The sequence below is a fragment of the Silurus aristotelis genome (assembly GCF_946808225.1).
Source record: "Silurus aristotelis genome assembly, chromosome: 18".
NCBI lineage: Eukaryota > Metazoa > Chordata > Actinopteri > Siluriformes > Siluridae > Silurus > Silurus aristotelis.
Window position 1 is genome coordinate 11,739,055 of NC_139591.1, and position 23,088 is coordinate 11,762,142.

The following is a 23,088-nucleotide window of genomic DNA, read 5'->3' on the forward strand; positions in this document are numbered from 1 at the left end:
CAACATGGACCCTGGATGCGACCGCGGCGGAAGAGACAAGCCAAGCCCCGATCGAGGACGTCTCCACCTCCACCACCGGCCTTCGAGATCTCGACCGAGAACCGCTTCGTCCCCCTCCGCGAGACGGAACGCGACACTGTTATTCTCGGAGATTCCATCGTCCGGCATGTCCGCGCTACCCGAGCTAAAGGTAAGGTGCACACTCGCTGTTTTCCTGGTGCTCGTGTTCTGGATGTCGCTGCGCAGGTACCCGCGATCCTGAACGAGAACTTCGGAGCGGTTGTTCTCCATGCCGGATCAAACGACACCAGGCTGCGGCAAACGGAGATCTTAAAGAGGGACTTCAGGATCCTGGTGGAGACGGTACGCAGCACATCACCCACAACGAGGATCATTGTGTCAGGACCTCTTCCCACTTACCAGCGAGGGGCTGAGAAGTTTAGTAGACTTTTAGCTCTAAATGAATGGTTACAGTCATGGTGTCGAGAACATAAACTTCTCTTTGTTAATAACTGGAACTGTTTCTGGGAGCGTCCTAGGTTCTTCCGCCCTGATGGCCTGCACCCCAGCAGAGTTGGAGCAGCAGTGCTATCAGATAACATCTCTAGGATACTACACACCATCTGACTGGTAAGACATCAAGAAATCTTCAACTATAAGAACACGCATACTACAGACCAAATAGTTACAAGTTCACACACAGCCCAGTTTATAGAAACCGTATCTATTCCTCGTGTAGTAAAACCAAGAATTACATACACAAGATCCAGAAATAATCTTATTGCAGTTAAAACTGAAAAATGCCAGATAAACAAACACAACAAAGTTCTAAAGTTCGGTCTTTTAAACATTAGATCACTTGCACCCAAAGCACTGATTGTAAATGAGATGATCACAGATAATAATCTCGATGCACTCTGTCTCACTGAGACCTGGATTAAACTAGGTGATTATATGGGTCTAAACGAGTCGACACCGTCAGGATATGTTTATAAGCATGAGCCCCGTCAGACTGGTCGTGGGGGGGGTGTAGGAACCATTTATAGTGCTTCTCTTAATGTTAGTCAGAGATTAGGATTCAGCTTTAAATCATTTGAAGTGCTCGTTCTTAAAATTGCACTTTCAGAGATGCATAGAAAACTCGCTCTGGTCACCGTGTACAGACCCCCAGGACCCTACGCTGATTTTCTTCATGAGTTTGCTTGTTTTCTCTCAGACCTCCTGATCAGCTTTGATAAAGTGCTGCTTGTAGGAGATTTTAATATTCATGTAGATGATGAAAACGATGCCCTAGGATTATCATTTGTCGATTTACTAAACTCTTTTGGAGTTAAACAAAACGTCACCAGACCAACCCACCGTTTTAACCACACACTAGACTTAATAATATCCCACGGAGCAGACGTCACTGATATAGATATTTTACCCCAGAGTGATGACATCACAGACCATTATCTCCTACTGTACACACTACCGGTAGAGCAGATTAACCGTGTTTCACCACGTTATCGACCTGGTAGGACTATTATTCCAACCACTAAGGACAGATTCATAAATAACCTGCCTGATTTATCTCAGTTTCACATTAAACCCATAAATGCTGATCATCTTGATGAGATGGCGAACAACATAGACCTTATCCTCACTAGCACTTTAGACACTGTTGCCCCCATCCGGTTAAAAAAGGTTCGAGAACAAGCACCTGCACCTTGGTATAATAGTCATACGCATGCCCTAAAGAGAACAACACGTAATCTGGAGAGAAAATGGAGGAAAACTAAATTGGAGGTATTTAGAATTGCGTATAAAGACAGTATGCTTAGCTACAGACAGGCGCTAAAAGCTGCTAGAGCTAAACACCTGAGCAAACTCATAGAAAATAACAAAAACAATCCCAGGTTCCTTTTCAGTACAGTCGCTAAATTAACAACAAATCAGGGATCTGAAAAATGTGTTCCATCACAGTTTAGTAGTGAAGACTTTATGAATTTCTTCACTGAAAAAATAGATAACATTCGAAAAACAATTGTGGCAGTTCAACCTCTGACAGCATCTCCCGACACAATCGTACTTACAACCCCACAACTACACTGTTTTACATGTATAGGACAGGAAGAGCTGTATGATGCTATTATGAAAGCTAAATCAACAACATGTCAGTTAGATCCAATTCCCACTAAACTACTGAAGGAAGTGTTATATACAGCTGGTGAGCCTCTTTTAAATATTATTAACTCCTCACTATCGTTAGGTCATGTCCCTAAATCCCTCAAGTTAGCAGTTATTAAGCCCCTCATTAAAAAACCTAATCTGGATCCAAACACGCTATCGAATTACAGACCAATTTCAAATCTCCCATTTATGTCTAAGATTTTAGAAAAGATTGTCGCTGCCCAGTTATGTAACCACTTGCAGGAGAACAATATCTTTGAAGAGTTTCAGTCAGGTTTTAGGCCCCATCATAGCACAGAAACTGCTCTAGTTAAAATCACTAACGACCTGTTTTTAGCTTCAGACCAAGGCTACATCTCCCTATTAGTTTTACTAGATCTTAGTGCTGCGTTCGACACTATAGATCATGATCTTCTCCTCGATCGCTTACAGAATTACATCGGTATTCAGGGACAGGCATTAAGCTGGTTTAAATCCTACCTGTCCAATCGTTACCATTTCGTAGATTTAAATGGAGAGCTATCCAGGATAATGCTAGTAAATTATGGCGTGCCACAAGGGTCAGTTCTGGGACCCCTGCTTTTTACAATATACATGCTTCCATTAGGAAATATTATTAGAAGGCATGGAATTAGCTTCCATTGTTATGCTGATGATACCCAGCTATATATTTCATCCAAACCAGGCGATACAGCTCAATTAGCTCGCATAACTGAGTGTGTTGAAGAAATAAGAGATTGGATGACCCATAACTTTCTGCTATTAAATCCTGATAAAACGGAGATTTTGCTCATCGGCCCAAAAAATAGTACACAGAAGCTCCAGCATCTCAGCCTGCATTTAGACGGTTGTTCTGTAACTACTAGTTCAACGGTAAAAGACCTGGGAGTTATTTTAGACAGCAACTTATCTTTTAAAAATCACATCAATCAAGTTACAAAAACAGCCTTCTTTCACCTTAGAAATATTTCTAAGCTAAGAAATATGTTATCTATATCTGATGCAGAGAAGCTCGTCCATGCGTTTATGACCTCTAGAATAGACTACTGTAATGCATTACTAGGTGGATGTCCTGCATCATTAATAAACAAGCTTCAGTTAGTTCAGAATGCCGCAGCAAGAGTTCTTACTAGGTCAAGAAAATACGATCATATAACCCCAATCTTATCGTCCCTACATTGGCTTCCTATTAAGTTTCGAATAGACTACAAACTACTGCTACTCACTTATAAAGCACTAAATGGTTTGGCTCCCATGTATCTATCCAGTCTCTTAACACGCTACAATCCGTCACGCTCCCTGAGATCTCAAAACTCTGGGCTTCTAGTAGTTCCTAGAATAGCAAAGTCCACTAAAGGCGGTAGAGCATTTTCACATTTAGCTCCTAAACTCTGGAATAGTCTTCCTGACAGTGTTCGGGGTTCAGATACACTCTCCCAGTTTAAGTGCAGATTAAAAACATATCTTTTTAGCAAAGCCTACACATAACACACATCACACACATCACATCACAACCTTGTGCTCCAGAACATCTGATCACATGCACATTATCAACTTGTGCTGTTAATATCATGAACAGCAGCTACGCTAATTCCTCTCCACTGCTTCTCTTTCTCTCCCCATCCCGAGGCTTCCTGAGGTTTGGCCAGCTCCAGTCACGTCCCACCTCGTGAAGATTATGGACCTATGGATGATCATGGAGAAGTAGATGCCGAGTGTTTAAAGGCCCTGGCATGGAGAAGCTGATGCTGGATCTATGATGATCACAAATTGTTCTGTATTGTTGAAAGATTTATGACCAAACTTTTGATGTCACCCATATGAGGATGGGTTCCCCTTTGAGTCTGGTTCCTCTCAAGGTTTCTTCCTCATATCATCTAAGGGAGTTTTTCCTTGCCACTGTCGCCACGGCTGCTCATCAGGGACAAACGCACACCATTCACCTTCACTGTTGTTTTCTGTAAAGCTGCTTTGAGACAATGTCTGTTGTGAAAAGCGCTATACAAATAAACTTGACTTGACTTGACTTGACATTTTAATTGCATCCATCTCTATGTTGCGAGCGAGCGCAACCTGATTCTCGCGAGTTACGACAGAACAATTTCAATGCAATTGTCCCGAAGTTAACGAACAAACAGTTTACACAAAAGCACTTTGTTAAACTATACCGTTTTCACATGATGAGGATTATACAGTTTTTGTTTACCATGCCGATGTTTCGCCTTCATCCGTGACACAGGTGTGTTTTCTTTTCACATGCTCGTGCATCACTGTGGTACTTCCAGGCCACACAAGCTCTGCTTTGAATATCTTCCAAGAACAGTTTTCTTTGTTGCGTTTAATATAAAATGCTCCCATGCTTTGGATGACTTGGGACGCACACTTTTTTCCTGCTGCCGGTTGACCCTGTACTAGAGACCTGCACTCCCATGGGACCCAACCAAAATTAGATTAGATTCAACTTTATTGTCATTACACATGTACAAGTACAAGGCAACAAAATGCAGTTTGGGTCTAACCAGAGTGCAATAACAGCAAGTGCAGGATATATAGTGTTACATGATTTACATAAGTTAAAATAGAATGGTATTATAGGACTATATATACTAAGATGAATATATATGTACTATGAATAAAATATACAGATGGATATATATGTACTATTAATAAAATTTACAGATGGATATATATCTACTATGAACGATAATATACAGATGAATATATATGTGCTATGAACATGATTTACAGATAAACAATAATATACAGATGGATATATATGTACTATGAACAATAAGATACAAATGAATATATATGTACTATGAGCATGATTTACAGATGCCTATTACTATAAACAGAAGTTTACAAAAGGATGTGAACGGTGAACATAATATATTGATATTACTATAAACAGAGAACGGGTATATATACAATGGTAATAAGTTAATGGTGAGCAGCAATACAAAGAAGAGTAGGTGTGCAAATGAGCATAGTTTTGTGTAACAGTCACAGTTTTGTGTTACAGTTTTGTGTAACAAGAGTAGGTGTGCAAATGAGCGTAGTTTTGTGTAACAGTCCATTAGTGCAATAACAAAGTGTGTGGAGGGAAATGAGCAAATGTCCCGGTGAGCATAAGTTTTTGTGTATACAGTCCATTAGCGAAATAATGAAGTGTGCTGTGTGGGGAGGAAATGTGGTAGTGTATCAGCGAGGGGCAGAGTTCAGTAAAGAGACAGCTCTAGGAAAAAAGCTGTTCTTTAGTCGGCTGGTCCTGGTCCGGAGGCACCTGAACCGCCTGCCGGAGGACAGAAGAGAGAACAGTCTGTGGGCGGGATGAGACAAGTCCTTAAGAATGCTGCGATCTCAACGCAGACAGCGTTTCTTTTGGATGTCCTCCATGGCTGGGAGTGAAGTCCCTGTGATGCGTGCCTTGTGCTCTGCAACAGAGCAGCTCCCATACCAGACTAACACAGCTGGTCAGGATGCTCTCTATTGCGCAGCGGTAGAAGTTCACCAGGATATCCGAGAAAAGCTGTAGTAAAAATCTTTAGTGTCCTCAGAAAAAAGAGGCGCTGGTGAGCCTTCTTGACCAGGCTGGAGGTGTTGATAGCCCAGGACAGGTCTGCTGAGATGTGGATCCCCAGGAACTTAAAACTGGAGACGCACTCAACAGCCATCCCATTGATGTGGGTGGTGTCGTGTGTGCCTCTTGACTCTTTCCTGAAGTCCACAATCAGGTCCTTTGTCTTAGAGGTGTTAAGAAGCAGGTTATTGTTGTTGCACCATGTGGCTAGGTGCTGGATCTCATCCCTGTAGGCAGTCTCATCATTGTTGGTGATGAGACCAAGTGAGTGCAGACAAGATTTGGTGGGTGAATGCGGCTGCGGGCGGTAAAATACTCATGTGTGCGGTTTGTGGGAGAATAAAATCATTTGCGGGAATCCTTCAAAATTGTCTTAAAAATATAAAAAATAAAATTAATTACTAAAAACAAATAAAATGTTCCGTATCTACTGCACAAAAGTCGGAAGCTAATTTTCGTGTGGTTAATGCGCTTTAGACTACTAGAGCACACTGAGGCACAACGTCTGAAGCGCAAGACAGAGGAGAATCGCTAAGTGCTAGGTCTAGTGGTTAGGATGCATCGCTCTCACCGCTGCGGCCCGGGTTCAATCCCCGGTCAGGGAACCAACCCCAGGCATTAGGGTTGCACAAGCCTTAGTGCCGGGCCCAAGCCCGGATAAATGGGGAGGGTTGCGTTAGGAAGGGCATCCAGCATAAAAACATGTGCCAAATCAAACATGCGGATGGTCCGCGGTCCGCTGTGGCGACCCCTAATGGGAGAAGCCGAAAGAAAGTTTTATAAAGAGAGAAACATACAACATAAAACCTTGGCCTGTTTTTTATATAATTTTAGTTGATGTTTTATGTTCTGAAATATTTGTTTATGTACATGTTCATCATTTACACAAAAAGGCAAATTCAAATAAAATGAAATATGTTTGTTAATTCTGCGTTTCTTTTTTATTCATATTTAAAATGGAACAAGTGAAACTAAAAAAAGTCGGTGCATTGAAAATAAAAGTACTTGTACATTTTACCTGTGGGCTTTTGTGGGGGGAGCGAGACAAAAATATTGCGAGCAGGGGTGGGAGAAAATAGATTTTTTTGTGGGAGTGGGACAGAAACTGAAAAATCCATCACATGCAGGTCTCTACACTGTAGTTTCTGGCATTTTTTGCAAACGGCTGTTTGCTGTCATGCTAACCTATAACCTGAGCAGGCCAACTAATCGATAACGCTATTCGTTGACAACAAATTAAATTTTTTTATTATTATCGATTAGTAGCAGCCCTACTTATCCTTGTGGAGGAATTGTTCCTTATTTTTACACTGGCGCTTCAGTTTATTGACATTTGCAGGCATTTGTTTATGCACAGCTATTAGTCTGGTTGAGGTGTAATCCACCTAAATGCACCAGACCAGCAAACTGCTAAAACTTGGGCATTTATTGAGGTGGTCACACTTGCTGATAATCAGTTAATTAAGGGCATTTGATGAGTATCACCTGGCTTGCATTTATGACATTTGGCAGTTATGGCCCTTATCCAGAGCAACTTACAACTGAGCAGTTGCAGGTTAAGGGCCTTGCTCAAAGGCCCAACTGTGGGAGTTTGGAGTCCAGTGGCCTAAACTCTTGGCTACCACCACCAGCTACCACCTAACTGCTACGTATTGTCTTAAATCCTAAAGAAGCAGCAAAGGTGTATTTAGTTTTTCCAAACATGGCTTTTCTTTATTTTGACCCCTGTATAGAAATCCACAACCATAAACTTGAACCCCAATTCCAAAAATGTTGTGACTGTAAATTATATATATATATATATATATATATATATATATATATATATATATATATATATATATATATATATATATATATATATACACACACACAGAATGCATTGATTTGTAAACCCATATTTTAAACTCATATTTTTTTCACAATAGAATATAGAATATACATCAAATGTGCCGAATATTTTATACTTGTGAAAGGTCTGGACTGTAGGCAGGCCAGGTGAGCGACTGGATCCTTCTACTATGCAGCCATGCTGTTGTAATAGATGCAGTATGAGGTTTAGCATTCTTTTTCTGAAATATCCTTAATGAAAACATGACGCTTTTCTGGGTGAAAGCATTTATCCATTCTAAAACCTGTGTATACCTTTTAGCATTCATGGTACCTTTGCCAGATGTGAAAGCTGCCCATTCTATAGGTCCTAATGCACCCCATATGAACAGTGATGCAGTCTTCCATCTCTCCTTTAGTCCAGAACATGCAGCATCCATGGTTTCCAGAAACAATTTCAGATTTTGATTTATCTCACCAGTGGCAGTTGTAGCTTGCATGGCGCCCTGGGCAAACCATGCCATGATTCCCCCACCCCACTGCCACATAAAAAGGAAAATAACCAACAGAAATCTGCACTTACTTTATCTTTTAATAAGAAATAGGAATATCACAAATAAATTACCACTTCACACAACAAACTAACCAAATACATTTTTCACTACAAATTAACTTCCATAAAACCTGACCTTTCATTCTTTCCTTGATTCCTTAAAAGTCATTAATTATATCATTGTGGGAAATCTGACCAGCAACTGTTTGATTGTTATTAATGACAGCAAGGCTACTGAGGTGCTCTTGTGACATGGTGGACCTCAGGTATGATTTGATCGTTTCAGCTGTGAAAAGCTCCTCTCTGCTTCAGCTACCATCACTAGAAGAGTAGGACATATCACAAAGCAGTCCGCAAATTTGGATACATTTCTGCTCCCTTTAATGAATAAATATCAACACCTCGAACAGGGTCGGATGTCAGCAGATGATAAGCACCAATACATACACACTTGCTTTGTATTGTTTCAGGCGTCACCAATCCCTCCCCAAAAAAATAAAGAAATACCGTTTCTACACCACTGTCAAACAACAGGGTGTTAAAGGTCTTAGGGTCTGAATCCTATAGCTCTGCTGTTGGTGCTGTTTTTGCAATGGTGCCTTTGTCAAAGCTGTGCCGATGGATTGCCTCTGAAATTGTGCAAACTTTCCTGAATGTTTTAAGGACTTTTTGGTAGCAGCTGATAAACTCCTGTGAACCTTTAACTTTAAAAAATAAAAAAGAAAGTTGTATTGTCAATACATAATTAGATAAAGATAATAAAGAAAAGAATTACACATAAAATACAACACGTAAAGGCTTCCTGTATATTGTTACTGTAACTGAAAAATCAAACAATTAGGACCAGTTTTATTCATTTGGATTTTAATTACAATGTGGTGATATTTAAAAACACTTTTGTTTTTAGTCTACTCTCTCATTATTCATACATAACTTATAAATCAATATAAGTATTTATTAATATACAAATTCTATTACACAGTCTAATCACGCTGTTTATTTTGTGATGACAGTGTACAGTGAGGAAAATAAGTATTTAAACACCCTGCTATTTTGCAAGTTCTCCCACTTAGAAATCATGGAGGGGTCTAAAATTGTCATCGTAGGTGCATGTCCACTGTGAGAGACATAATCTAAAAAAAATAAATCCAGAAATCACAATATATGATTTTTAAACTATTTATTTTTATGATACAGCTGCAAATAAGTATTTGAACACCTGTCTATCAGCTAGAATTCTGACCCTCAAAGACCTGTTAGTCGGCCTTTAAAATGTCCACCTCCACTACATTTATCACAAATTAGATGCACCTGTTTGAGGTCGTTAGCTGCATAAAGACACCTGTCCACCCCATACAATCAGTAAGAATCCAACTACTAACATGGCCAAGACCAAAGAGCTGTCCAAAGACACTAGAGACAAAATTGTACACCTCGATAAGGCTAGAAAGGGCTACGGGGAAATTACCAAGCAGCTTGGTGAAAAAAGGTCCACTGTTGGAGCAATCATTAGAAAATGGAAGAAGCTAAACATGACTGTCAATCGCCCACAGGGCTGGGGCTCCATGCAAGATCTCACCTCGTGGGGTCTCAATGATCCTAAGGAAGGTGAGAAATCCGCCCAGAACTACACGGGAGGAGCTGGTCAATGACCTGAAAAGAGCTGGGACCACCGTTTCCAAGGTTACTGTTGGTAATACACAAAGACGTCATGGTTTGAAATCATGCGTGGCACAGAAGGTTTCCTTGCTTAAGCCAGCACATGTCCAGGCACGTCTTAAATTTGCCAATGCCCATTTGGATGAGCCAGAGGAGTCATGGGAGAAAGTCATGTGGTCAGATGAGACCAAAATAGAACTTTTGGGTCATAATTCCACTAAACGTGTTTGGAGGAAGAAGAATGATGAGTACCATCCCAAGAACACCATCCCTACTGTGAAGCATGGGGGTGGTAGCATCATGCTTTGGGGGTGTTTTTCTGCACATGGGACAGGGCGACTGCACTGTATTAAGGAGCGGATGACCGGGGCCATGTATTGCGAGATTTTGGGGAACAACCTCCTTCCCTCAGTTAGAGCATTGAAGATGGGTCGAGGCTGGGTCTTACAACATGGCAATGACCCGAAGCACACAGCCAGGATAACCAAGGAGTGGCTCTGTAAGAAGCATATCAAGGTTCTGGCGTGGCCTAGCCAGTCTTCAGACCTAAACCCAATAGAGAATCTTTGGAGGGAGCTCAAACTCTGTGTTTCTCAGCGACAGGCCAGAAACCTGACTGATCGAGAGAAGATCTGTGTGAAGGAGTGGGCCAAAATCCCTCCTGCAGTGTGTGCAAACCTGGTGAAAAACTGCAGGAAACGTTTGACCTCTGTAATTGCAAACAAAGGCTACTGTACCAAATATTAACATTGACTTTCTCAGGTGTTCAAATACTTATTTGCAGCTGTATCATACAAATAAATAGTTTAAAAATCATACATTGTGATTTCTGGATTTTCTTTATTTTAGATTATGTCTCTCACAGTGGACATGCACCTACGATGACAATTTTAGACCCCTCCATGATTTCTAAGTGTGAGAACTTGCAAAATAGCAGGGTGTTCAAATACTTATTTTCCTCACTGTATGTTCTCAAACACATAACTACTTAATTGAACACCATAAGGGTTATTAAAACAGCAGAAGTAATGTTTTATAACAAAATATCTAAAATAAATAATTATTTTTCAAGTAAAGAAGTGACATGTATTTTGATTCTCTTGCTTGCAAAGATTAGATACTTGCAAGATATAATTAGTTAAAGATATATAGACTAGCAATGTAATTGAACCACTATATGAATTCATACTATATGAACCACTATATGAATTTGTAGAATTATTAGAGTTATATTTATATTAATTTGTAATCTGGCGTACCAGTATGAATTTATTAATTACTAGAGACTCAAAGCACTTTTGTACGTCGCTCTGGATAAGGGGTGTCTGCTAAATGCCGCAAATGTAAATGTAAATGTATATGGATGTAAAATGTCTTTAATAAAAAAAATAATAAACCATATCTAAAATGTATTGTGTTTACTGTCTTACTGTCTTAAATTATTTCGCACTTAATCTTGCAGATGTGCACTTTATGTTGTATTCCAGTTCTAGTTTTGTTTTATGTTACTTTTTGTTCATTTATGTTGTCTTATGTAGCACCTTCATCCTAAAGAAACATTGTTTCATTCATGTTTGTTTTATTTTACTGTGTACTACATCAGCTATATATGGTTGAAATGACAATAAAAGCTTCTAGACTCTTGACTCTTGAATTATGTCTGTTTATCCCTGATGAGCAAAACTGGGGCGACTGTGGCAAGAAAAAACTCCCTTAGATGTTATGAGGAAGAAACCTTGAGACGAACCAGACTCAAAAGAGGAACCCATCCTCATTTGGGTGATATCAAGAGTGTGATTATAAATCTTAAAAACAATACAAAACACCGATGAGAAAGAACTGCCATGAGGACTGGAGTGTGTGATTATGAGTAATGTCCTTTCTACAGTCTTATAAAGTCAGTTGATGTTCGGGTGCTACTGAGCAACTCATGAAATAGCTCAACCACTGAGATCATCATAGATCCAACACCAACTCCTTTTCCTTATCAGATGTAGAGGACAGGGTAGTATAGCAGATGATCTATAGCAGATGATCTGCTGTGGCGAACCCTAACAGGAGCAGCCGAAACAAGAAAAAGAAAAAGAAGAAGAAGAAGAAGCTAGCATTGGACTTACTGAAAAGTCCTCACTAAACTCAGTTAAGGACTTTTAAGTACAATCACAGAAAACCTTCATGATATCACCTCAGTTCAATCAATTCAATAAATGCTAGTTTAACTAAAATCCAACTAGACTAGTTTGGTTGTAATTGTTTTGTTGCAAGCAACTCACAACTACATACAATAAATTATAATGTTATACAAACTAAGGTGACATACAGTTATTAGCCTATTTCACTAATTCCATTAGCCTATACTATCCTTACAACGAGATGAGGGATAAAGCTGCATACACACTTTTATCTTTTGCATGTTTCCCCCTACTTCTTTCCTCTTTTTTCTGAATTAAGGTCTGAGGGTTATGACCTTTTTTTTGTGATCCATAGTATTTATTTGGATTTAGCTCTCCTTACTGATGTGACTTTACCCCAGGTCGGGTCAGTTTCCACTGGAAACCCTAAAGGCTGAGGTGAGGTAAACCCCCGCAGCTCCTTTCTGAGTGCATGAATGTGGGTATTTCTCCGGGCACGGGAAATGTATATATATGTATATATATATATATATATATATATATATATATATATATATATATATAAAGCTCAAATACCACTGAATGACTCACTCACTCATCAAGAAATCTAAAAAACCACTGAACGGATTGCAATGAAATTTGGAACATACCTTCCTCTTGGGTCTTAGGTGCTCACTAAGAATGGGTTTTGAAAAATTCGCCCTGGATCGCGGCTAACTCGCGAAAAACGCGATTTCTCACGCATTGTAAACTCTTCGAAATAACAGTACGGATCCTCATGAAACTTACTACATTGTTTCTTATTACATGTTAGATGCACAATAAAAATTATTTTTAAAGTAGTTTGCCCTGTATCGGTACTACAAAGGGGTAGTACGTTATTTGTTGACGTTACGTTCTGATCTCTGATCATCCAGTCCTGCTCAGTGCTTACTGCTTATTGCCATATTGCTTTGCGTTCTGCCTTCCGTAGCAAAGCACGGGTACTTTCAGCTAGTATATATATATATATATATATATATATATATATATATATATATATATATATATATATATATATATATATATTGTTAGAATCTGGTTCTGTCAAACTGGTCGCCGCCCCACTCTTTTTGCTTTCCCTGACCTACAGATGCCTTTATATGACAATAAAAAAACGTATTAACTGTGTCTCTGTCCCTTTCTTTCTCTCTTTGACAAGCTGGTACATGGTACTAATGAGATACCAATGATCCAGTCCCCCTCTGCTTTTTGGACCAGCCTGATCCATGGTGATGTCCAGCTTCTGAATAGCATAATCATCACTTTTAAACCTGCCATTAATAGCCCCAAATGGACAGCTTACTGTGTAGAAGATCACTGTATATGATACTATGAACAATTAAGACGTCTCTGGAATTAAATTAAAACAAAGTTTTCTACTTTGTGCCAATAGAATGCACAGTCACAGAAGGAAATTATTAATTTTTAAACTATAAAATCACCTAAATTAAGTTTTCTTTATATCGTCTCAGGCATTTTGCAGTATGTGGTCTGGCATTGTCATGTTGGAAAATGCAAGGTCTTCCCTGAAAGAGATGGCGTCTGGACGGGAGCATATGTTGTTCTAGAACTTGGATATACCTTTCAGCATTGATGGTGCCTTTCCAGATGTGTAAGCTGCCCATGCCAAACGCACTCATGCAACCCCATACCATCAGAAATGCAGGCTTCTGAACTGAGCACTGATAACACCTTGGGTTGCCCTTATCCTCTTTAGTCTGGATGACATGGCGTCCCAGTTTTCCAAAAAGAACTTCAAATTTTGATTCTTCTGACCACAGAACAGTTTTCCACTTTTGCCACAGTCAATGGCAATGGTGAATGGCTGGTGGATTGTGTTCACCAACAATGTTTTCTGGAAGTATTCCTGAGCCCATGTTGTGATTTCCATTACAGTAGCATTTCTGTATGTGATGCAGTACCGTCTGCGGGCCCGAAGATCACGGGCATCCAGTATGGTTTTCCGGCCTTGACCCTTACGCACAGAGATTCAAACTCTTTGCAATTTTTCTCTGAGAAACTCCTTTCTGATATTGCACCGCTATTTTTCGCAGCAGCATTGGGGGAATTGGTGATCCTCTGCCCATTTTGACTTCTGAGAGACACTGCCACTCTGAAAGGCTCTTTTTATACCCAATCATGTTGCCAATTGACCTAATAGGTTTCAAATTGGTACTCCAGCTGTTCTTTATATGTACATTTAACTTTTCCGGCCTCTTATTGCTACCTGTCCCAACGTTTTTGGAATGTCTAGCTCTCATGAAATCCAAAATGAGCTAATATTTGGCATAACATTTCAAAATGTCTCACGTTCAACATTTGATATATCTATATCCTATTGTGAATAAAATATAAGTTTATGAGATTTGTAAATTATTGCATTCATTTTTTATTCATAATTTGTACAGTGTCCCAACTTTTTTGGAATCGGGTTTGTAGGTGTGCAAAACTTGTAGAGATGTACCAGAGTCAACTTAAAGCTATAACTGCTTCTGGGACATTCTGAAATGACCTACTATACTACACGAACAACTAGAGAAAACCTGTTCATGTGTAGTTTTTTGTCCCCATAGAAAACCATTATAAAGTAAATGCTAAATGCTATAAATAAAATTTTATACATTTTTGAAAAAGGTAGGAAAACACCTGTCCACTTTGATTAACTTGTTATAGCAGTAGATGGTCTTTATGATGAGAAATGCGAGGTTCTCTGGTCGTTGAATTAGTACATTCAACCATGATAAACATTTTTTATTTTTTACATTTTAGAATGCCCCACCTGAATACTTATTTGAATTATAAATGCAAGTTTATTTTTATCAAAGCATAAATGTAACTTTTATCTAACTTAGGAAGGTGTGCAAAAACTAAAGGACCACTGTCTACTGTTTATAGATTCACTGTCACTGTTCATTGGGTTGTGCTCTGACATGCACTGTTAACTGTGGGACCTTATAGACAGGTGCGTGTGTTTCCAAATCATTTCCAATCAACTGATTTTACCACAGGTGGACTCCAATCAAGTTGAAGGAACATCTCAATAATGATCAGTGGAAACAGGATGCACCTGAACTTAATTTTGAGTGTCATGGCAAAGGTTGTGAATATTTGTGATTTTCTTTTTCTTTTTAATAAATTTGCAAAGATTTCAAACAAAATTCTTTTACACTGTCATTATGGGGCATAATTTGGAGGAAAATAATGAATTCAATCCAATTTGGAATAAGATTCTAACATAACAAAATGTGAAAAAAGTAAAGTGCTGCAAATACTTTTTAGAAGGACTGTAGGTGTGAGTGACAGATGGGCTTGTTTGAGTATTTCAGAAATTGCTCCTTGGATTTTCACATTCAACAGTCTCCAGATTTTTTATGGTGGGAAATTCCTTCTCACAGAATAGTAAAAAAATAAAAAATTTTAAACTGACTAAATTGAACACAAATAAAAGAAAAAATGCCTTGTTGATAAAAGGTCATTGGAAAATGTCAAGATAGGTTTGAGATACAATGAAGGACAAAGTAACTTAAATAATCACTCTGTGGTTAGCATGGTAAGCATAAAAGTATTGCAATGCACAAAATGACGAACACTCCTCTGGGTGGAATACTGAGGACCGCATGGGTTTCCACTCCTTTTAGGCATGAGCAGAATGTGAGGCAATCATGTGCACAGACTCATCACAACTGGACAGAAAACCTTTTTGTTTGTCTAAGTGCCACTAAATCAAAAGTTTTATGCATAGCAAGCACAATTTAGTTTATTTTTGTGTATTCTGCTTTTGTTTGTACATGAACAATAAACATTTGAAGTTAAGGCTTAATAACAAAAAATCATATTCATCTTTAGAAATCATCATCATCACAGATATCAAGATACACATCAAAAGCCTCCCGATTGCAGTTTCCATCGTATGTGAAGACATATTTATGGAATGTCCCATCAACACAAATCGCTGAAAAAGATGAGAAAAAATGTGAACATTTATTTCTTAGCTTAAATTACTAAGATAGATAAGAAGATTTATCTTTAGAAAATTGACTCACCAATAACAGAGTTGACATTTTTGGAAGTATTTTTCCCAAAGGCACAAATGCAAGCACATTCAGCTGGCACAGTAAAACTGGCCAGAGACCACTGACTGTCTACATACTGTCCAATGACTGGCCCAACCTTTCCCACCCGAGCCAAACTGAAATGAATACAATTATCACATTTTAATATTGTGCTTGTGCGTGTGCGTGTGTGTGGGGGTATTCAAGCCTTACGCAGAGCGCCGATTCAGTCTGGTATCTTTCAATGCAAAAATGTGAACAGTGCCTTTGTCACTAGAAGCGCACAGGAAAGACGAGTCATGGCTGAAGTTAATGCTGTAAAAAAAGCAAAACTGAAAATCATGCATCAGACACTACAGAACAAAATTTTATTTTACTCTCTATGAGCACTGTTTTAGGAACAATATACTAATACTGGGTAGAGCCCCCCTTTGCTCTAAAAACAACCACAATTCTTTAATGCATTTCACAAGATGTTGGTCTATGTGGACATGACTGATGTTCGCACTTTCATACTGCAAATCTCTTGTATACCTCCTCCCAAATAACTCAAATCCCAAATAAGTAGACCACTCAAGAACATTGAACTTGGGAACATGTTAAAGAACCCATTTTGAGATTACATTTGCTTTGTGACATATTGCATTGCAGTGCTTGAGGAAGCCATTGGAAGAAGGTAATTGTGGCCTTGATGCACACAGTCAGCAACAATATTCAAGACAGGCCTGTGGCTTTCAATTTATGATTTATTAGTATTAACTGAACACCTGGCGTGTCCATTGATTCATGCAGATTTCACCAAATTCTGACACAATCAAGGTGTGAACAGCATAGGCAATTTTGTTCCAGTCCCAAAATGACTTATGTAATTGACTGATGGGAGTGCAACCTAATGTAGCCTTCTCTGTTGTTGTAGCCCATCCTCCTCAAGGTTGTGTATTATGAGATGCTTTTTTAGTTTAACACAATGGTAAAGAAAGGTTATCTGACTTATGGTCTGCTTTTTGTCAGCTCAAACTTTTCTGGTCATTGTTTGTTGACCTAGCTCATTAACCATAAAATTAATTCCACTGAACTGCTGTTTATTAGATGTTTTTTTTTTTTTTATTGTGCCATTCTGAGTAAACTCTGCTGAAAATCTCAGGAGATACACAGTTATATAAATACTCAAACCAACAATCATTACACAGTTATTACACAGAATCACTGTGATCACAATTCTGATCGCTAAATGAACATAAAAAAAGCTGCTAAACCTTATTTGCATGACTTTATGCATTGCATTGCTGCCACTTGATTGCCAAATAGATAATGATAGAAAGGTATACAAATGTTTCCTGATAAAATGCTAATAAAACAACTGATGCCTAAAAACCCAATGTGCAATTACTACATTAACTAACAACTCTGAACACTGTAAATCTGTATATAAAAATATTTACCAGTATAATGTGGCAGGATCAGTTCCTCTTCGCAACTCCACTAGTTTGTCACGTGTAATAGTGTCAAACAGACGAATCAAAGTACCCTTCTGTGATGCAGAAGCTACCACACTGCCAGGCTGGTTTAGAGCCAAGCAAGCTATTTCACTCTGGTGTGCATTAATAGTGAATGGTGCAGATGATGTACCAGGTTTTGTGTTAGAAAGGTCCTATAAAAAAGACAAAGACAAAAAATAAAATAAATATGATCGAACTTGGTTTGAGTCAGAACAGGCTAAACTCTGGAGCGCTCTGGAGAGGTAACATAGAAAACGCTGCAGAATGAAAAATAGAGGAACTCAAAAAATAGCGAGGGGCGAGGAGAAGATTTAGGTCAAGGAAAATGGCAGAAAATTTCCAAAGTTTGGGATAATTTAAACATTAAAAACGGAACCCGCACTGTACAGTTTTTTCTTTAAGTAATTTGAAATAAATTTTTATATTTCATTTATATACAGTGTGGTCTAAAATCCCTTCGCAGCGGCCATGTAGAGCAGGTAGTGGAGCACGTTTTTTAAGTTGGCAATAAATAAACAGATTTAGTGCATGAAAAAGTTCAAGCAGCTTTTCTGGAGACAAGGATATCACATAACTAAATACACGAGTGAGAATAATTATGAGTTTACTTAAACGAATATTTAATTAATATTTTGATGTAATATGCTATTAAATGCACTAAATGGGTTTCGTTTTCACCGATATTCTTGTATGCAATTTCTAAAAAGAAAACCAAATTACTTGTCAATTTTAAGAGACCTGTCTTATTTTCTCTTTCATTTAATAATGCTCTTTAATAAAGAAAAAGTACAACTTGCCCGATTACACGATTAATCAATGGAATAATCGTTAGAATACTCGATTACTAAAATAGTCAACAGCAGCAGTCATAATTAAATTGCCTTTTTAATTCTTTGTTGACTTGTTGAAATCTGGAACCCACAGACATCACCAGACACTGCTAAGATTTTGGCAAATGTAAACATATAATATGTCTATTCACACTTCTGAATGCGTCCTGCTGCTTTTGTTAAGAGGTACATTAATAAATGCAATGGAAATAAAACAAAAAACGTGCAACCGGCAGGCATACTTACTCACACATTGATTTGCACAAGTCTTGTTTAGCAAAAAAAATAAAAAAGGTTTTTGCACACACAACTAATAACCTGTATTCACTTCACATTTTTAGTATTTTTTTGTATTGCATGTTTTATTGCCTATGTTTGTGGATACTGCTAAAAGTTGTAAATTTCCTATTGGGATGGATAAAGTATCTATCCATCCATCATACAATTAGCTACTAACATTTTCCAATTTGGGCTTAATTGTGCTTATTCGGGCTTGATAAGCCTCTGAGAGACATTATTAAATTATGATTCCTTCTAGTAATAACTGATTGTAAGTTTGGGTGGAAAATAGAAATTATTTGATTAAAATCAACATAAGCTGATTAATATTAATGGAAAATTGTAACCACCCATCACCAGTTTGAACACACAAGAAATACACATGTATGTTAATCTATGAAATATGGAAACATGGAGAAATAACAGACCAAATTGCTCCTGCTTACCACCAACTGTAAACTACCACATTTGTGTCCAGGGAATACCAGTAATTGCTTCTCCATACTGGGACACATATCGCACAGACCTAAAAGAAGTTAATATTGGATGTTAGTGTCACAAAATCTAGCCAGCAGTCAGATATCAATTTAAACGCAAACAGGACTAAAAATACCTTTTGGATTATCTCGAGTGTCAAATTCAAAGAGTTTCACAGGGTTGTCTGGGAAACTATATACATAGATCCTGTTCTTCAAGACAATGATGATTCTTCACATAAAAAAACAACAACAATCTAACTATATATACATATAATTGTACTTTATAATACATATTCTCCACTCAGACTGCATAGGAAAAAGAAATGACATGTTCTTACTTGTCGTGCCTCATGCGCACTGCCAGAACTGGCTTTGTGAATGTAAACTCTAGGACTAATTTATCCTTGGCATCTCTGGTCTCATGAGCATCATTCCAGATTAACACTGCATTAAAAAATATTTTAGATAAGACAAATGTTTCAAAAGATTAATTAAAGATTAATTAGATGTGGAAAAAGTACACAAGCATACCAGATATCTCTGAAAACTTGGGGTTAATACCCCCACCCACCAAAGCCAAGAGGTTTGAACGATGTAGCATAGAACAGTGACTGATGCTGCCAACTTGATCATGGTCTGTTATTATAAACAGCACAATTAGCCACAAACATGTTAAATAAGTCAAAAAATAAGAAGAAGAAAAAGGGGAAAAATTAGAGCTCCTCACCTAGGTGTCCTTTTTCCATGAGGGGTTCCACATTGTAAATTCGCACTCCAGTTTCCATTGCACAACAGAAACAGCCTAAAAATATAAGTTAGAAGAGCAGAAGCATTTGTAAATATTTGTTAAAAGTAAAGAAATAAAAACAATATAATGAAATTTTATAAAATAGAAAGTCTTTATTAGACCTCCAGCATGCTTCCAGCCATGCTGATATAAGTAAAAACAATACACCTTTAACTCCACATGAAGTTCGTTCACATCAGACCACCCCAGTATGGATTAGCAAAACACCCAGTCATTTGTCATTCCTTATTTATCATCAGAAACTTGATGACAACTGCATGCTTTTTGTCCAAACATACAGGGGTTAACACCTGGTTTTAGACCATTACCATTTATCCTTAGCAGCCAAAATAGCATCACTGTGTCTTTGGAATGACATATACAGTGACCAGTTTTTGTTTTTTTTACTTTTGGATGGAAACATTTCCTGACTCGCTCCTTCAAAACACCACAAAGTGGCTCAATGATATTCAGATCTGGTGGCCATAGGAGGTCAACTTCATTTTCTCTCTCACCAGTCTTACTGTGTGTATTGGTGCATTATCATCCTGATACATGGAACCTCTTTTAGGGTACCATGTTTTAACCACTGGTCCTCCAGAACGGTTTAGTAGTACTTGGCAGTGATGCACCCATCTAACACAAATAAAGAGCCTAGGGCTGCCATAATATTGCCATTTTCAATTAAGGTTTTTATTATTGAGGTAGAGCAAAATCCAAAACTACTGTGTGAAAAGCTGTTTGCCCAATAAACCTAATAACTGGTAGGGCCACCCTTTAGCATCAACAACTGCAATGAGTCTGTTATAGCACTGTGGAGGAATTTTCCACTCATCTATGCAGAATTGTTGCAACTAAGCCACATTGGAGGGTTTTCGAGCATGAACCAGCTTTTTAAGGTCATGCCACAGCATCTCAATAGAATTCAGGTCAGGACTTTGACTAGGCCACTCCAGGTCTTTATTTTGTTTGTCTTCAACCGTTTAGAGTTGGATTGCTGGTGTGTTTTGGATCATTGTCCTTCTGCAGAACCCAAGTTTGCTTAAACTTGAGGTCACGAACAGATGACCGGACATTCTCCTTCAGGATTTTTTGGTAAACACCAGAATTCATGGTTCCATTTATCACAGCAAGTCTTCTGGGTCCTGAAGCAGCAAAACAGCCCCAGACCATCACACTACCACCACCATATTTTACTGTTGGTATGACGGGTTTTTTTTTCTGAAATGCGGTGTTACTTTTACACCAGACGTAATGGGACACACACCTTGTGGTGGACTGGACTGATAATAGTGAAGCAATTTATAAGAAGGGACAGAGCAGACTCTTTCTACTGAAGAGACTAAGGTCTTTTGGAGTGCAGGGAGCACTGGTCTGCTCTCTGCTCATGCAGTAGCTTGGGGAAGTTGTTCAAGAAGGCCAGCTTAGCTGTTGATGCCCCTGGACACTGTACAAGAGGTGGGAGAAAGGAGGATGGTGGTTAATCTATCATCATTGCTGGAGAACGAATCTCACCCCCTGTATGAATCAGTTTCATCTCTGAGCAGATCCTTCAGTGAAAGACTGTTACATCCTAAGGGTCTGAAGGAGCAATACCAAAGGTCTTTTCTCCCTGCTGCTATTTAGACTTTACAATCAGAGCTGCTTCCAGTGAACCAGTCACCATAAATCACACAGTTTCTTTTTAAACTGTGCAATAACAGTACTTTAAAACTAAGCAAATAAGCAGCAATACAAAACACTTATGCTGCTTTTTTGTAATCCACACACAAAGAAATAAGGCAGGCTAATCACGTTAACATACTGGGCCGAGAGCACAAGTTAGCAAGGCCAACTATCAGCTTCGTCTGTGGAAGCGAAAGGTAAATATTAAAAAGAACTCTGAAGTACAGGGTTAGATCGCCTAACACTGACTTCCTCCCAGTCAGTCCCGTAAAGAAAATGAGTCAGTAGCGTGAAAATAGATTGGCACCGAAATTCAACAATTTTGTGTGATCAACTACGTCAGCTCTTAATATAAATAACACTGAAAACAAGCTCATAAAACGTAACTCACTTTGGTCTTGATTAAACTGGAGGCTGTTGACTCCCCGCTGCTGTGTCATGATTTTAAAAGGGTTTGTAACAGAGGTATAAAAAGTAGCTGCTAGTGATGTAACACTTCAGCGCTTGTGTTGTGAAAAATGAAGCCGTGTTTACAATAGTGTGCTGACGCTTTGCCGTAATCACGTGATCATTGCAGTGTGACGCGTCACTCTGGACATCCGCTCAGCTGACTGTATCGAAAGCGGTTAATTTGAAAGCTCAGGGATTTCCTGACAGAACGTTTCCTGACTTGGATCTTTAAATGTCGTTCGTCAAATGGAACAAATCTTGAATAAACAAGTCATTCTGTTCATTTTAGCAGAACTCAATTAAAATGTAAAATGTTTAGTAGGCAGATTCCTGAAATTTCTTCTTCTTCTTCTTCTTCTTCTTCTTCTTCTTCTTCTTCTTCTTCTTCTTCTTCTTCTTTCGGCTTCTCCCATTAGGGGTCGCCACAGTCCGTCTGCATAACCTCTTTTCCTTTACATCTGCCTCTTTTAAACCAACTACCTGCATGTTTACCCTCACCACATCCATAAACCTCCTCTTTGGCCTTCCTCTCCTCCTTCGAGGCGGCTCTATCCTCAGCATTCTCCTAATGATATATGCATTTACCATGTCCCTCCTTTACACATGTCCAAACCATCTCAATCTCGCCTCCCTCACCTTGTCTCTAAAACGTTCTACATGCGCTGTCCCTCTAATAAACTCATTTCTAATCCTGTTCATCCTCGTCTCTCCCAACAAAAACCTCAACATCTTCAGCATCTTCAGCAGTGGTATTGTTTTAGCCAATACCACTGTCTATAAACTATACAACATCGCAGGTCTCACCACAGTCCTATAAACTTTCCATTTCACTCTTGCAGATACTCTACTATCACAAATCACTCCTGCCACTCTTCTCCACCCACTCCACCCTGCCTGCACTCTTTTCTTCACTTCTCTAACTCACTCTCTATTGCTTTGCGCTGTTGACCCCAAGTACCTGAACTCCTCAACCTGACTTCCTCATACAGTACCACAACTCCTCTCTCAGCACCCTGTCGTACGCTTTCTCTAAATCCAAAACACGCAATGCAACTCCTTCTGACCTTTTCTATACTTCT

General features: G+C 38.7%; 2 protein-coding genes and 1 long non-coding RNA gene across 3 annotated transcripts; 2 read left to right on the forward strand and 1 right to left on the reverse strand.

Moving 5' to 3' along the window:
• LOC310741405 (uncharacterized protein) lies at positions 1-3,856 on the forward strand. Its single transcript, XM_083569204.1, has 2 exons — positions 1-630; positions 3,802-3,856. The coding sequence occupies exon 1, from the start codon at positions 16-18 to the stop codon at positions 625-627; it is 612 nt and encodes a 203-aa protein (XP_083425330.1). The 5' UTR covers positions 1-15; the 3' UTR covers positions 628-630; positions 3,802-3,856.
• Positions 3,857-13,453: 9,597 nt separating this feature from the next.
• LOC310741428 lies at positions 13,454-15,390 on the forward strand. The gene is made up of 2 exons (XR_014537948.1): positions 13,454-14,407; positions 14,449-15,390. It is a non-coding gene; the product is annotated as an uncharacterized lncRNA (long non-coding RNA).
• Positions 15,076-22,137, reverse strand: wdr45 (WD repeat domain 45). Its single transcript, XM_083569155.1, has 11 exons — positions 21,951-22,137; positions 19,835-19,909; positions 19,639-19,743; positions 19,446-19,551; positions 19,242-19,336; positions 19,075-19,154; positions 17,463-17,671; positions 16,234-16,335; positions 16,012-16,157; positions 15,545-15,920; positions 15,076-15,425 (listed from the first exon to the last, which is right to left on the reverse strand). The coding sequence occupies exons 1-10, from the start codon at positions 21,997-21,999 to the stop codon at positions 15,811-15,813; spliced, it is 1,077 nt and encodes a 358-aa protein (XP_083425281.1). The 5' UTR covers positions 22,000-22,137; the 3' UTR covers positions 15,076-15,425; positions 15,545-15,810.
• Between the last annotated feature and the right edge of the window lie 951 nt (positions 22,138-23,088).